The sequence below is a fragment of the Syngnathoides biaculeatus genome, chromosome 6 (genome assembly GCF_019802595.1).
Source record: "Syngnathoides biaculeatus isolate LvHL_M chromosome 6, ASM1980259v1, whole genome shotgun sequence".
Lineage (NCBI taxonomy): Eukaryota > Metazoa > Chordata > Actinopteri > Syngnathiformes > Syngnathidae > Syngnathoides > Syngnathoides biaculeatus.
In genome coordinates this window covers 15,967,671-15,983,429 of record NC_084645.1, presented here as the reverse complement: position 1 = coordinate 15,983,429, position 15,759 = coordinate 15,967,671, and the positions used below count along the sequence as shown (strand labels likewise).

The 15,759-nt window shown below is 42.2% G+C and overlaps 2 protein-coding genes and 1 long non-coding RNA gene across 3 annotated transcripts in view; 2 read left to right on the top strand and 1 right to left on the bottom strand.

Annotated features, from left to right (window-relative positions):
* The window catches only part of btbd11b (BTB (POZ) domain containing 11b), an 82,945-nt gene extending 80,315 nt beyond the window's left edge, over window positions 1-2,630 (bottom strand). The window contains 1 exon segment of the mRNA XM_061822186.1: window positions 1,110-2,630. Within this exon segment, the coding sequence (XP_061678170.1) occupies window positions 1,110-1,965 (856 nt within the window). The 5' untranslated portion in view covers window positions 1,966-2,630.
* Window positions 2,631-3,809: 1,179 nt separating this feature from the next.
* On the top strand, window positions 3,810-6,826 carry LOC133501968 (uncharacterized). The gene is made up of 4 exons (XR_009795328.1): window positions 3,810-4,050; window positions 5,083-5,222; window positions 5,313-5,605; window positions 5,686-6,826. It is a non-coding gene; the product is annotated as an uncharacterized LOC133501968 (long non-coding RNA).
* A 375-nt stretch (window positions 6,827-7,201) lies between these two features.
* Window positions 7,202-15,394, top strand: zgc:153031. Its single transcript, XM_061822734.1, has 6 exons — window positions 7,202-7,515; window positions 10,491-10,540; window positions 12,453-12,558; window positions 12,672-12,798; window positions 14,120-14,235; window positions 15,212-15,394. The coding sequence occupies exons 1-6, from the start codon at window positions 7,409-7,411 to the stop codon at window positions 15,312-15,314; spliced, it is 609 nt and encodes a 202-aa protein (XP_061678718.1). The 5' UTR covers window positions 7,202-7,408; the 3' UTR covers window positions 15,315-15,394.
* Window positions 15,395-15,759: the final 365 nt, after the last annotated feature.

Genomic DNA, 15,759 nt, shown 5'->3' with positions numbered 1-15,759 from the left:
CAGATTTGCTTCATAAAGTGTACACAATGATCCCATGTAATGTGTACTTGGCTATTTGTCCTTTTTTTTCCCCTTCTCTTTTCAAAAACCACACCCACATAACTAAATCTAAGGGGACAGATTTTCCATGTTTCTTCATTTTTAATGTTTGGTACAGTTGCAGGTATATTTGTTTGGATAAATGGAATGATGACAACAAAAATAGCCCAAAAGTGTTTAATTTAAGAGCTAATATCAAGTCATTTTTCAAATGGTTTTCTTGATGCCAACAAAAACCACTGTTAATAGTTCACCTTAAGCATGTCAAAGTAAGAAGTACGAAATCAACTATCCAGTATTATGTCGTGTACATTGACTTCTTCAGGCAATTAAAATGTTCCATAAATTGTGAATCTAATAAATGAAGGTACGTTGAGCATTTATTTTAGTTTCAGTTTCATTCGTATATTATTTTTGTTCATGTAATTTGTGATAATGGATGATAACGTCACATTGGTTGGTGGGATGATAGCGTGTGCTTTGATGAGAAGTGAGTAGTGACACACAAATCCATAGCTAGTACCTGTGTATTAGTAGTGTTTTCCACAATATGATGGATGCTGTGTAGCAATCGTTAAATCAACGGTCCAATAAGTATTAATAATAAATAATTAAATGAAATATGGTGCGTCGCACAATGGAGCCCTTACATTTCTTAGTTGCCCCCTCAAGTTGGCATCCATAGAACCGGCCCTGCAACAAACTCAAACGTGACACGCAAGGATTTTTTTTTTTTATGTATTATTTGACAAGAGTTTAGCCAAACATCTTTTCGACTGACACTTGACAAAATTAAACTACGAAGGATTTAAAGAAAAAAAAAAACTTTGGTCACATGACACACAAGCAGTTTGTTTACTAGAAAAAGAAAGCTTCAACTTTTGCCACGGTAAACTATCCTCTGCTACAAAAAGCCATTGGAGGGGGAGGGGGGGGTCGCTTCAATTTCTGCCATATAATTTAAGGGTAGTTCACTGTACACATCGATTTCACGAGTCATTTGAGGGTTTCACCGTCCTCGTGGATTATCGAGGCACAACAATCGAACGTAACCCTCAACCGCAACTCACCGCTCGCGTTCTTCCCACAGATCAGATGCTGCCAGGGCTGCAGGGACCCCCACAGCTCTGCATCACCTCCCAGGGCCTGCTCCAGACTCTCGACGCTCAACTTGGGGATCCCGTTGTCCCGTTCCAGTAGCGCACTGCGAAGCACTCGTGCGTGTATCTGGCGGAAGAGGCTCTCCATGCAGGCCGCCAGATAGATGGCCGCGTGCTCGTGGATCCGGACCGCGAGTCTGCTATCCACCATCCAGCGAAAGAATTTGCCCACGTTAAAGATGAGCCCGCAGCGCGCGGACTTGCCCTGGCCGAACTTGTCCTCCTCGGTGCTCATGTTGTACAGGGACAAGGCGCCGAGGGCAGCGCCGATGCAGTTCGTGGAGACGACCCACGACAGGACCATCTTTGTGGCACTTTGGATCTCGTATTTGGTGCATTTGGCGTAACGCAAACTCAAGCGCTGCGCCTCCTTGGCGACCCTGACGAGGGCCCGGCTGGCCAGCGCCGAGAGTCGGAGCAGGACGTCCTGCGGCGGGCTGGCTACGCTCATTCCCTCGTCCCTCTCCAGGGCTCTCGCCACCTCCCCGAGGCTCCACGGCACATCCTCAAGCTCGGCTAGTTTAGCGCACTGGCCGCTGCACTCCAGGATCTCGGCGTCTTCGACCAGAACCGTGTTGACAGTGTCCAGGCTGTTGTTTCGACTGTGCATGGAGTCCGTTAGTTGCCAGCAGTTCCATCCATGTGCCTCCGAGCAGCACAGAGACGCACTGGAAGACCTGAAGGAGTCGGCGGCTCCACCATAACCCGAGTCCAGCGTCAAATCCTCCAGAGTCCTCGCTGTTGCTGACTTGCTACTTCTTGCCATAATGGCGCTTCATCGCGACGAGGAAAAGTGGAGAAAATGGCCCAGTGTGCGTTCGCGCGCTCCATGCACGGGGAAAGGATATGTTTGCACGCTTTAAGCGTGTCCGATGATGTCACAGAAAGTTCACCGAGGAGATTGGAAGGAGCCCAGTGCGGCGTGTGAAGTGACAGATGGGGGCGGGGACGTGGCGCCGAGATGACAGCCAATCGACATCCTGTATCGCGCACTGACCATTTCCGATTGGATGAAAACGACAATTCAATAGAAAGTCACTCATAAGGCTGGTGGGCAGGTTTATTAATACAAATGCGCTGGAAGAATGTGATTTTCCCTCCGATAGACATCGCACTCACAAGGGAGGGGAAAAAAAAAGAGTCTACTTCATATTTGCCACATTAAGGCTCTGTAAAATTATTAGGGATGGCTTCAAATGTATGTAATCTATGCTTAACGATTGGGTCGCATCAAGTAGAAAGCCCCTTACAATGTATTTTTCCGGCCCATGCCTGATGGTAACATGACTCAAGATCATTAATAATATATTACAGGCGTAAAGTATCATTGGGTCTGTGTGTGGAAGCAACCTACTGACATCTGAAGTACTTCCAAGGTCATTTACTGCATGGAAATCACTTTCAGCACCTAACCTGTACGCTTTGTTTTCAAACTTGGATGGACTCTGTATGATTCATCTTGTATATTTATATGCATGACGTATTTATTTCTTAATAAATTAATGCTGTACTCATGATGGTTTTCGTTTGTGTAACATACCTCATAATTGATTTTAAATAAGAACGTGCTTCATTTTAGTACCGTGAAGAAAAAAAAATACGTCAGGTTTCAAAAATGACCCTGTGCAGGAATTCATGAAAAAAACAGTCACTTAACAAACAGCAGGATGGATCACTAACGTCTCGTCTTTTGCCTTCATGTAGCAAGATTCAGCATTTACCGGGACGGCCATTTTCCTAGAGCAACAGGGACCTCTAAAGGCACTGGGTGGTACTTCAATAATACGGAAGTTCATTTCATTTCAGCAGCCATTGTGTGTGCTCCTCTTTTCATTTTAACTTGGATACGTTCAATAATACGACTTCACTCGGGTGGTCTGTGGCAGTAGAACTACCCTGCAAAGTAACATTCATTCCTTACTTGATTTCAAACAAGCATACAGACACAGTTACACACACATAGACAGTATTTATCGGCCCTAAAATATCATGGCAAAGTCAATTGATTTTCAGAATTCTATTCAAAAAGTTTAACTTTCCTTGATTAGCAACTTGGGGACTGCAATGGAAAAATATCAAGTAATTATTTATTTATTTTCATCTTTACAGAGTTTGCGTTTTAGGAACATATCACCCACGAAATGAGGAATTAAAAAAATAGAATACTATGAAGAAATGTCCATTTACTTTCCACTTTTGTGGGGTGGGGGAAATTAAGTTACATTAAATCGATTTTTCAAAATGATATGCGCAATCTTCAACACATGGTTGGAATTCAATTATATAATTAACAAGCAGCTGCGAAGTGGTGCTCTTTCTTTATTTTTTAACAATGATTGCAGTTTTTTTAGAAACAATAGAGAAATATATAGAATATAGAAATAATTAACCATGAAGGTTAGTGGATATGTGGCTATGTGCGTGAATGCGGTGATGGTCATCAATTGCGGTGTTAAAAAATTTGGTGAAATCGGTGTAAACTGTAATACAAATCAAACACACCTCATTTGTGTCGGCGCGGTATGACATGTGCTAATCCGGGTACTTTGGGGTTTGACACGCAACTCAACACCACCCTCGTGATTGGCTGTTTTTCGCAAAGCTTGAATACATACTGTACATGTTTCTTTCTTTTTCTTTTCTTTTTTCCTTTTTTGCAGCGTTCTCCAATATATACTTCATTTTTATTCCAATTATTCCGGATCCTCTGGTACTGAAAGGGCTTGAGGCTGCACGACAACCCGTCTTTGAGGGACTCTATCCGGGTGGCTCACAATTTACGCTGCATCTACATTTACATCCTGGACCCTTGGTTTGCTGGCTCGTCAAACGTGGGCATCAAGAGGTGGAGGTAAGTTTTCAAACAGGCTCCATGGCGACAGCATTTCTATTCTGTTGGATGACTAATAAATGGCACATCTACGGCCTCATTTATCCTTGGACTTCATTAAGTTTACCCCTGCAGCAACGTTGATCTTAAATAGAAATTACTCAGCCACACGAGGGCGTGCGTGCAACGTTCTTAGCATTGTGGGTGGTTCAGATGTTTGACAGTAAATTCACCTTAATATACTGTTTATATCCATCCATCCATTTTCTTTGCGGCTTATCCTGACAAGGGTCGCGGGAGTGCTGGAGCCTATCCCAGCTAACAATGGGCAGGAGGCGGGGTAGACCCTGAACTGGTTGCCAGCCAATCGCAGGGCACATTGAGACAAACAGTCACACTCACAATCACACGTAGGAGCAATTTAGAGTGTCCAATTAATGTTGCATGTTTTTGGGATGTGGGAGGAAACCGGAGTGCCCGGAGAAAACCCACACAGGCACGCAGAGAACATGCAAACTCCACACAGAACTGTGAGGCCAATGCTTTCCAGCTGCCCCAACGTGCTGCCTTTGTTTTTTCTTTACCTGCTTTCAGAACAAATGACTGCATCACTATTTCAAAATGCGTTCAAATTCATACACCATCATTCCTACATCGTGGACTGTTTTTTTTTTTTTCCAAGTATTTACTCAATGTAACAATAGGAATATTGTTATCTTAACATATTATTCAATAAAATCTCTCATTAGGAAATATGGAATATATATATATATATATATATATCATAGCAATATTTTGGGGAATATTTCCACTGATTCCCGTAATCAACCTGATTATACCACACAACATCCAAATTTGATTCATAATTTTAAATTTAGTATTCATTCTGGAGTTCAAAAGTTCAGCCTCAATAAATCTTGTTTCAGTAAGGCCTTCCCTGTACCCTTGACAAATACAAAACAATTCTTATTTTCTGTATAAAATATTTTTTGCACATATTTAAGATAACAGGTGCAAATCCTTGATGCACTATTTCTTCTATCTCTTGACAAGCTCGGGTGGCAAATTGTGAGCGGCCTCGTATGAATGCCAACTCACTCCTGGCAAGTCCGACGGGCCTCAGCCCCAACCTTCGCGTTGGATGCCTGTCTTGCCGACTTTTCTATTTGAAGCTTGCTGAGGTGTACATGAAGGTAAAATAGGGCAATTATTTTGTCTTTTTGAAGCACAACCTATTGGGGTAGATGACCATATTTATATTGATACATTTGTCTGTCAATTAGGTAAAAAGAACTGTCGGGCCAACTGCTGTGGAGGGAGTTCTTCTCTACGACTGCCACCGACAAAATTTGTTTTGATCAGATGGAGCGAAAACCTGTATGCCTCTTGATCCCTTGAGTACAAAACCCAGAGGCACTAGCCAAACGGGCAGAAGGACGGACAGCTTTTCCTTGGATAGATGCACTTATGACGCAGCTGAGACAGGAGGGTTGCATCCACCATTTGGCCCGAGACGCTGTATCCTGCTTCCTTACTAGAGTAGACATTCTGGATCAGTTGGGATGAAGCCGTGCAGGTAGGCACACAAAGCTCACTTGTAATCGCTTTTCTGCATGCTGCCTTTCTTCTTAACGAGCCATGTCTGCATCCTGGCAGGTGTTTGAAGAGCTGCTGTTCGAGGCAGACCGGAGTGTAAATGCTGGCCGGTGGATGTGACTTTCTTGCAGTTGCTTTTTTTCAGCAGTTTGCTATTGCCCTGTGGGATTTGGTCGACAAGCAGACTACATAAGGTGTTTAGACTTTCTCTGCATTTACTGTTGTAATCACATCTTGTCCTCAGATGGACATGCACGTGCTGATGAGTAGGGCTTTGGTTTGTTAGCTAACATCCATCTTTGCCGCTTATCCTCACGAGGGTCGCAGGGAGTGCTGGAGCCTATCCCAGCTCTCAACGGGCAGGATGCGGGGTACACCCTTAACTGGTTGCAAGCCAATCGCAGGGCACATAGAAACAAATAACAGTCGCACTCACAATCACACCTAGGAGCAATTTTGAGTGTCCAATTAATGTTGCATGTTTTTGGGATGTGGGAGGAAACCGGAGTGCCCAGAGGAAACCCACGCAGGCACTGGGAGAAAATGCAAACTCCACACATGCAGGTCCGGGATTGAACCTAGGGCTTCAGAACTGTGACCAGCTGATCCACTATTCCACCTGTTAGCTAACATGAGGAAGCAATTTCTCTTAATATTCTTTCACAGCGGATGAATAATATGAGTCGGTATTAGGCATGAGCTGAGCCAGTACCAGATGCTCATGGTGTGATATGCATGAGGAAAAGCATTACAGTGTTGCAATTACATTTCGCAAATATTTGGATAAATAAAATCCCCCTGGTTCAAGGGGTTTGCCTCCACTGGAGCCAGGTCTGGGGGTGGGGCTCAAAGCGAAGGACCTAATGGCCAGGCCTGCAGTCATGGGGCTGTGCCGGGCACAGCCGTGAAAGGGTAACATGGGTCCTCCTTCCCATGGGCTCACCAACTGTGGGAGGGGCCAAGTGCCCCACCCCCCTCCAGCTCTTCTCGTGGATAAAGGTTGGTTCAGAGGTTATAAGGCCAACGTTTTGCAAACCCAAAAGCTGATGAAACAGTGTTGTTCATTCACATAGGAGGAACTTTGGTTTGTGAATGGTGAGTTACACATCTACATAGGGGGAAAAAAAAAAACAATTTACAAAGTGAAAAGCTTTTAGATGTTCAGTATCAACACACAATCTATATTCAACAATCAACCTCCATTCGGAATCTCGTCTATCCGTCATTTTTTTATATTGCATTGGTTCCACACAAGCTAATGCAGTTATAAAGTGGAGAACATGTACAAAGCCATTTAACTGACTCAGGTCATTCATGGGATCATATGTTGTAAATAATTGGTTAGTTTAAAAAAAACGTGTCTATTTGGGGTTTCGCAATTTCTTTTGTAAGTAGCTCATCTCTGACCGCATTTTTTTTTCTGTTTTTCTGTAAAGAATGACCAGAGTCGACCCGTTTCTGGAATAAAGCAACATTGCGATATGTGCTTGTCTATTTTTTTTTTTTTTTTTTTTTGGGTGAAGTGCAATAAGCGACTTTCGGAAAAGAGTTGAAGGCGTCATTTGCATGGCACTGAGTTGCCGCCCAGTGACGCTCGCAGAGGTGCGCCCCTAAATAAGCGCATGGAGCGCATGCTCAAAGGCTGATTTGCACCAGTTGCATAAACGCACAGTTTGCGAATCAACTCAATAGCGATCGAAGCTCGTTGGGCGGTGTCGGGAGTTGTCTCACACGGTAGATACTTTCGCCTCTGGATTGAGCTACTCCGTGGGACATTGTGGAGATGGAAGAAGGTCGCTTGGGCTTCCAGAAGAAACCCGTACGCGTCATCGCAGCGGTGTGCAAAAACCGAGGCATCGGGAAAAATGGCACACTGCCCTGGAATCTACCGTAAGTCGCCTCTTTCGGCTCGGATCAACACTTGGAAGCACTCTCAAAGGTAGAAAGTGCAGGTCCGCTTATGATAAATGTTTACAAAAACAACAACACTACAGTATTGCTCATATGGTCGGCGTGTGTCTGGTAGACAGCAGAGATCCTAATCGACACCACCTGCGCAATTTAATATGCAGTCCAAGCTGCAGAAAATCCAACCTTGTGATCGACATTGACCTTGGCAGCATCGACTCGCCGTGGAACTGTGCTCATTATTGCTGTGGTGCAGTATTCCACCGTGGTGTTCAACTGGACGGCGTCACGCTGCGTTCGAGCCGAGATCACTACAATGAACAATATTTAACTTATTATAAACTTATATAAGCTATTGAAGTTACTATTTAAGTGTTCGTAAAGTGACCGCTCTGTGAATTCTATACCAACCAGGCATAGATGAAAGCTTGCATTATGAAAATAGTAAATCAGTAAAGCAGATTGGGTTTGCTGTTTTAGGGGGAGACTAAGAGTAGGCGTATTGTTTGTTTCATGTTTTAAATCAGCAGGCCTTTGTATTGTGTTGAAAGCTGCCAAATATGTGAAGTTCTATTGTGTGATGTGCCTAGTTGGGGCTGTGTTTCTCAAACACACATTCACTGTTGACACGCACTTATTTGTAAATGTAATCTAAAAACATTCCTCCACATTTTACTGCATACCAGACAGAGTCAAGACACTTAATTTTGAGTACAGGCCGTTACTGAATCTGATCTGTTACTTCAGCTTATACTTTATCGCATGTGCGCATTGAATTTTTTTTCTTTCAATGTAAATACATTTAGATTGTTATTTAGATGTGTATCTTAACAGTAAAAAGATGACCGAGTGCAGCGAGGCTTTGTGCTCGATTTTGCTCATATGTATTCATTAATTGCATTGTCAAACGCAACCAGTGGGGCAAGTTTGCTTGTCACACTGTCATATTCTGTTTAAAACTTCGGGGACAGAGGCTGCACCCACTGCAGAATTATTCAATTGTTTTTGAAGGGAATAGGATAGTCAGTCCCAAGTAACGATCACGTTATTGGACAGGGACAACAATACAAAAGTAAGTAACGTTCCCAAAAAGAGAACTATAGCTATAGGACTCTTTACCTTAATTATACTAAAGAGTACATGTATCCCTTGTAGAGAGCAAAGCACTTTGAAATTGAATATGCATAAAAACAAATAACCGCAGGGGGCACAGTGGATCAGCTGGTAAAGCGTTGGCCTCACACTTCTGTGGTCCCAGGTTCAATCCCGGACCCGCCTGTGTGGAGTTTGCATGTTCTCCCCGTGCCTGCGTGGCTATTCTCCGGGCACTCCGGTTTCCTCCCACATACCAGAAACATGTGACATTAATTGGACACTCTAAATTGTCCCGAGGTGTGATTGTGAGTGCGGGTGTTTGTCTAGATGTGCCCTGCAATTGGCTGGCAACCAGTCCAGGGTGTACCCTGCCTCCTGCCCGATGACAGCTGGGATAGGCTCCAGCACTCCCCGCGACCCTCGTGAGGATAAGCGGCAAAGAAAATGGATGGATGGACAAATAACTGCTTCAGCCATCATCATAACTCTCATCAGATTGTTCCAAACAATTAGTCCATAGATTACCTTCTCATTAAAGGAACAGTACACAGTTTCGATCAGTAATTTCCAACATTTATAGCGCCAGGGCACATATTTTACAATTGAAAAATCCCATGGGACACCAACAAAAGTAAATGTCAACAAAAGTGGATCGATTAATTACTGTATGTACTTCCTGCCATCTAATAGAAGAGGATTTTTTGTTCTGTCTGTCGTAAATTGATGAATAAAGATACATTATTTCTTGGAATAAATGTTTTTTTTAAGCAATTACATAAAATTGGCGCACTGTTTGGGAATCACTGGTTTAGTTTAGATATTCACCGCAGGCCAATTTAGAGTTTTCAGTGAGCTAAGAAGTGTGTTTGGGGGATGTGTGAGGAGACTGGAGCGCCCACAGGCAGATGAAAATAGCAATTCTTAATCATGAAATTCTTGTGGCTTTGTCATATGTTTGTGCGCACATGCAATTGAGTGGGGGGAAAAAATGAATCAGCCTTAAGATGCTCCTTTGAAATTGAAGACATCCCACAATTCGTTGCCCAACTAAGATTGTGTGCTTCCCACGTTTTCTCCACCCTCTTTATTCCTCTTGTAGCGTGGAAGCATTGTTTTATGAAGTCAGGACAAAGTTCTATATATACAGTAAATGTGCATGCGTAAATAAGCATAACAATTACAAATAAGACAACACACTGGTTAGAAATGACAATTCAGACATTCTCACTAAGAGTAATAAACGGGTCTACGTCAGGTATTTCTTCAGTGCTGTCATTTGTTTTTTGTCAGTAGGGATCACTAAATTTTTTAAATTAAATAGAGCAAAATATACACAATTGGAGGAAATTAGAAAAAAGTCAAGGCCACTTTATACTCCCCTAGTCGACAATGCCTACATTACATCACGTGCCCTATGGAACACGTTTGCGTAGTTAGTGTTAGTGTCTGACACTCACGCGTCAAAAAAAAGTTGCTGCGTGGGAAAAGCCACAGTGCTCATCCCTCGTGATTGGGCCATTTTAGTCACATGCTTCCACGTAGCACCTCTGATGCCGCCTTCTCGATCGATTTTGCAGCATAATTAAACAGATCATCTGCTCATATATCTCCATTGATTCAAGCAGACACGCTTTCACGATCCTCGTTGTGGTTGCTTTGTTCCTCGTTACGAAAGGGAAAGTAAAATCGGCTACAGGAAATTATCAAAATGCGCTGAGGAAATCCCACCCTGTGGCATTCTAGCCAATACCAGCTGTAGTGACACCTCTAAATTGGAGAAGAACTGCAGCACATTTTCAAAACTGAGGCCTCTAGAGCCGCAGAATACTGACTTCTTTTCATTTCTTCAATCAAATTTGCAGGTCTGAGTTCCAGTATTTTCTCTGCAGTGTTACACGAGTTTCAAAACCAGGTGATGTAAACTTTATTTGAACTTTAATTAAGGTAACTACGATTCTAAAGTGTCCTGAAGTAAATGTCTTCCTGCACAAATACAGTGAAGATGAGTATTTGAACAACCTGCTATATTGCAAGTTCTCCCACTTGGAAATTATGGAGGGGTCTGAAATTTTCATCGTAGGTGCATGTCCACTGTGGGAGAGATAATCTAAAAAGAAAAATCCAGAAATCCCAATACATAATTTTTCAATGATTTATTTGTCTGATACAGCTGCAAATAAGTATTTCAACACCTGTCCATCAGCTAGCATTCTGACCCTCAAAGACCTGTTAGTCCGCCTTTAAAAGTCCACCTCAACTCCATGTATTATCCTGAATCAGATGCACCTGTGTGAGGTCGCGAGCTGCATAAAGACACCTGCCCACCCCGTACAATCAGTAAGACTCAAACTTGTAACATGGCCAAGACCAAAGAGCTGTCCAAAGACACCAGAGACAAAATTGTACAAGTTCCCACGGCTGGAAAGGGCTACAGAGAAATTGCCAAGCAGCTTGGTGAAAAAAGGTCCACTGTTGGAGCAATCATTGGAAAATGGAAGAAACTAAACATCACGGTCAATCTCAATCAGAATGGAGACCCATGCATCCCCTCGTGGGGTCTCAATGATCCTTAGAAAGGTGAGAAATCAGCCGACGACTACATGACAGGACTTGGTCAATGACCTGAAAAGAACTCAGACCACCATTTCCAAGGTGACTGTTGGTAATACACGAAGACATCATGGTTTGAAATCATGCATGGCACGGAAGGTTCCCCTGCTTAAACCAGCACATATAAAGGCCCATCTGAAGTTTGCCAATGACCATTTGGATGATACAGAGGAGTCATGGGAGAAAGTTTTGTGGTAAGATGAGACCAAAATGGAACTTTTTGGTCATATTTCCACTAATCGTGTTTGGAGGAAGATGAATGATGAGTTCAATCCCAAGAACACCATCCCTACTGTGAAGCATGGAGGTGGCAGCACCATGGTTTGGGGGTGTTTTTCTGCACATGGGACAGGACGACTGCACTGTATTGAAGAGAGGATGACCACGGCCATGTTTTGTGAGATTTTGGGGAACAACCTCTTTCCCCCAGTCGTGGCTGGATCTTTGAAGATGACAATGACCCGAAGCACACAGCCAGGAAAACCAAGGGGTGGCTCCGTAAGAAGCATATCAAGGTTCTGGCATGTAAACCCAATAGAAAATCTTTAGAGGGAGCTGAAACTCTTTGTTTCTCAGCGACAGCCCAGAAACCTGTGTGATCTAGAGAAGATCTGTGTGGAGGAGTGGGCCAAAGTCCCTCCTGCAGTCTGTGCAAACCTGGGGAACAACTACAGGAAACGTTTGACCTCTGTAATTGGCAACAAAGACTACTGTACCAAATATTAACATTGGGTTTCTCAGGTGTTGAAATACTTATTTGCAGCTGTATCAGACACATAAATCATTGAAAAAAATCAAACATTGTGATTTCTGGATTTTTCTTTTTAGATTATCTCTCTCACAGTGGACATGCACCTACAATGAAAATTTCAGACCCCACTATGATTTCTAAGCGGGAGAACTTGCAATATATCAGGGTGTTCAAATACTTATTTTCTTCACTGTATGTTAAAATCATCATTCAAAAATGTACATAATTTTTGTATATACTTACAAAAAGGGCTTGTTTAAAATCACAGTTGGATGGATTGTACCGAATAATTTGTTTATAATTTATTAAAAGACAACTACAATACCAGGTTTACTTTTACTGTGTTTCTATTATAAACATTAAGAGGCATTTTAAAATCAGAATTTCATCTAGGTATATGTTCTAAAAACCAGGAATAGAATGTCTAAATCTAATTTCTAGTGTTTTTATTTTTTTTAAACAGGAAAGTTCAATATGTTGGTGTGGGGGAAACTGTGCTGGTACTCCAACCCCCAATCTATGTTCCCAATGGCGAACACTTTGCATGCAGTCCTGAGTAAAACAATGGAGTGAGTACAACTTCAACTTTGTCCCGAAAGTAGACATTTACTTAAGATGGATATTGATGGGAGTCATTAAAAACTCTGACTCTGCTGTCACTCATTTTACATTCGTCTCACAGGTCGGTCCCAGATCACGCTCACTTCGTGTGTCAGGACCTGGAAAGTGCTCTCCTTTTGGCTGCAAAACATCCGCTCGCAGATTTGATCGAGACCATTTGGGTTGTTGGAGGCACTCGGGTTTACAAGGTATATTTCACAGTGACCAGTCCTATGCAGTTGTTGAGTAGCATAATATCTTTGTTTATGTCCCAAGAACCCGCTGGCTGAGCAAAAACAGATCATTGTACTCACCTGGCAGCGAGAGGGTTACTGCGCAATTGGTCACCTTTAGTGGGGGGGTTTGATATGGGCGACATGGACAGCGACCCGGGGCATTGTTCTCCTAGGGGCAGCATTGGCAAGAGTTACAAAAAATGTAAAAAGCGCTTTTAGTCATTATTTTCATGGTGCCCATCCTCATCTGATAGTTATGCTTGACATGTGCTGCACATAACCTGTGATTGGCTAACATAAGAACTCACACACACGTGAAACTTCTGATGGCTGATGGCTAGTTAGCAATGTAATATCGTCAGTAATATGATATAATAGCCCAATTGTAAAATTGCCTACATCTTGTATTTCTACTGAGCTGACTAACAAACTGAGCTGTGTCAAAATCGATAAAATGTTCAATAAATAATGATTAATTTATTAGAGTCAAACTAACCAAAAGTTGCACTACTTAATATTGATGTGATGTGGTAGAGCTGAGCATGAAAATGAATAAAGTTTTGTACTTGTGCACTTTCTGAGCTGTTTTGCTGTCTTTGCTAAGCAGGGTGGGCGTGGTCACATTGGTTAAGTTTACCAAGATGACATCGTTTGGTCACCACACAATGATGACAGAGTGCAAACACTTTAATTGCAACCACACAAACAAAATATCTTGCAAATTTGAGCCATCATCACGTACCGCGCCCACAGTGAGATGTTTTTGTCTTCGCTCTTCCACCTGGCCCGGCGGCACACATGGCTGACGGTGACTCCGATAAGGGGCAGAAGATCCCCTCCAGTTCAACCACTGGCTTATAACCTAATGTGCATGGGGGCAGGCGGCAGTGATACAAAACACATTACACTTCATAGATGTATGCTTTTAGAGATGTGGGCATAGTTTGAAGGCCAATTGCGTGATGTCTATATTGCTAGTAATGAGTCAATTTAAAGAACCAGTAAATGGCCATGCATTGAAGATGGGTGCTTGATGTTTATATATAGTGGGGAGGAAGGAGGGGGGGCTCATGCTAGAACATGCACACCCCTGCTGACATCACAGGGCTCCTGTTAAGCCCCACCCGCCAAACATTCAGGTATATCCAAATCATTCTGTACTACTAATATTATTATTCTTTGCACTTATCTTTAAACGCAATATTTCATCTCTTTTGAAACAACACTTGACAAATGTTAGTTAATTAAAGTGTCTTAATCTGTCTTTTTTTTTTTTTTTTTTTTTTTAAAACAGGCTGCACTGGAGCATTCCTGGTGTGATTTGGTTTTCCTGACCGATATCATGGCTGAATTTGAGTGTGATGTCTTCTTCCCCGAGATGGATGCACAAGTATTCAAAAAACAGGAAAGGTGCATGTGTGTTCTCATCCCTGCTTGTTCTTGAAGACATGAATGATTAGCAGGGTGTAGTCCGCTTTTTGCCTGAAACCAGCCGGGACAGGCTCCAACTCACCCGTGACCCTAATCAGGATAAATGGTATTAAAAAAATAGATGAATGGCAAAGAGGTACAACTTGGGGTACTGGTCCATTAGACATACACACAGTGAAGTATTATTTCTATACATCTATGGTGCATATAGTTTAATTTTCAATGTACAGTACAGTGGGGCAACAGGTTAAAGCATCGGCCTCACAGTTCTGAATATGGTGGTTCAAATCCCGGCCCCGCTTGTGTGGAGTTTGCATGTTCTTTCTGTGCCTGCGTGGGTTTTCTCCGGGCAATCCGGTTTCCTCCCACATCCCAAAAACAGGCAACATTAATTGGAGACTCTAAATTGCCCTTTAGTGTGACTGTGAGTACGTATGGCTGTTTGTGTCTATGTGCCCTGTAATTGGCTCGCAACGAGTTCAGGGTTGAACTCAGGGTCCTGCTCGTTGACTGCTGGGATAGGGTCCAGTATTCCCGTGACCCTTATGGGGATAAGCAGCTCAGAAAATGGATGGATGTCTTATTTAAGACCACTTAGTGTGTTTACAGTACTCTCTATTAAAGTAACAGTATTCATTTTTCTCAACTATTACTCTCTCTCTCTCTCTCTCTCTCTATATATATATATATATATATATATATATATAAGGGTTGTGTCAGTAAGGGCATCCGGTGTAAAAATTGTGCCAAACATATGTGCATTCATCTGAGATGACACGCTGTGGCAACCCCGAAAGGGACAAACCGAAAGAAACAACTCTCTCTCTCTCTCTCTCTCTCTCTCTCTCTCTCTCTCTATCTCTCTCTCTCTCTATATATATATATCTATATATATATATATATATTTTTTTTTTTTTTTTTTTTTTTTCTTTTAATTACTTTGTCTCCCAATAAGATTTCCTGGAGTACCAAGTGGAATCCAAGAAGAGAACGGCATTAAGTATGAATTCCAAGTATTCAAGAAGGAATATACACATGGAGGAATGAAGAAAATGTGACAAATAAATCACGATGGTGAGGTTAACCGACCGTTTTAAATAATATTGAACGTTTTTGTTATGTTATGGAAACTTTAATAACATTCCATTTTTACACCCAAATGTTTAATATGATCTGTTCTGTTACAAAAATAAATGTGTTGTGTTGTCCTTTCATGGATTTGAGTAATCGTTTTTGTTTCAGTTAGAATCATTATTTATGTTAATGTAAAAGTGGTATTAAAATGAATTGGTTGAAGGGTATTATTTTGGTACCTTTGCTGCAAATTAGCAGTTTTATTGTTGCCCTTCTTGGAAAATATGAAATGATCTGATATCAGATGTGGCATTTTTGTGCGGTGTAGATGTAGTTGCATACAACCCCCACTAGAGAGAAGCAAAGCACTAAGCTAAAACTATCGCGTACTACCCAATTACCATAGGCTAAAACAAACAACACAATGAA

Excerpts from the sequence above, each read along its gene's own strand:
- zgc:153031 (XM_061822734.1), top strand. The coding sequence starts at position 7,409 with ATGGAAGAAGGTCGCTTGGGCTTCCAGAAGAAACCCGTACGCGTCATC. Across the intron at positions 10,541-12,452 it reads TACACGAGTTTCAAAACCAG|GAAAGTTCAATATGTTGGTG; the intron begins GTGATGTAAACT and ends TTTTTTAAACAG. Across the intron at positions 14,236-15,211 it reads GTATTCAAAAAACAGGAAAG|ATTTCCTGGAGTACCAAGTG; the intron begins GTGCATGTGTGT and ends TCTCCCAATAAG.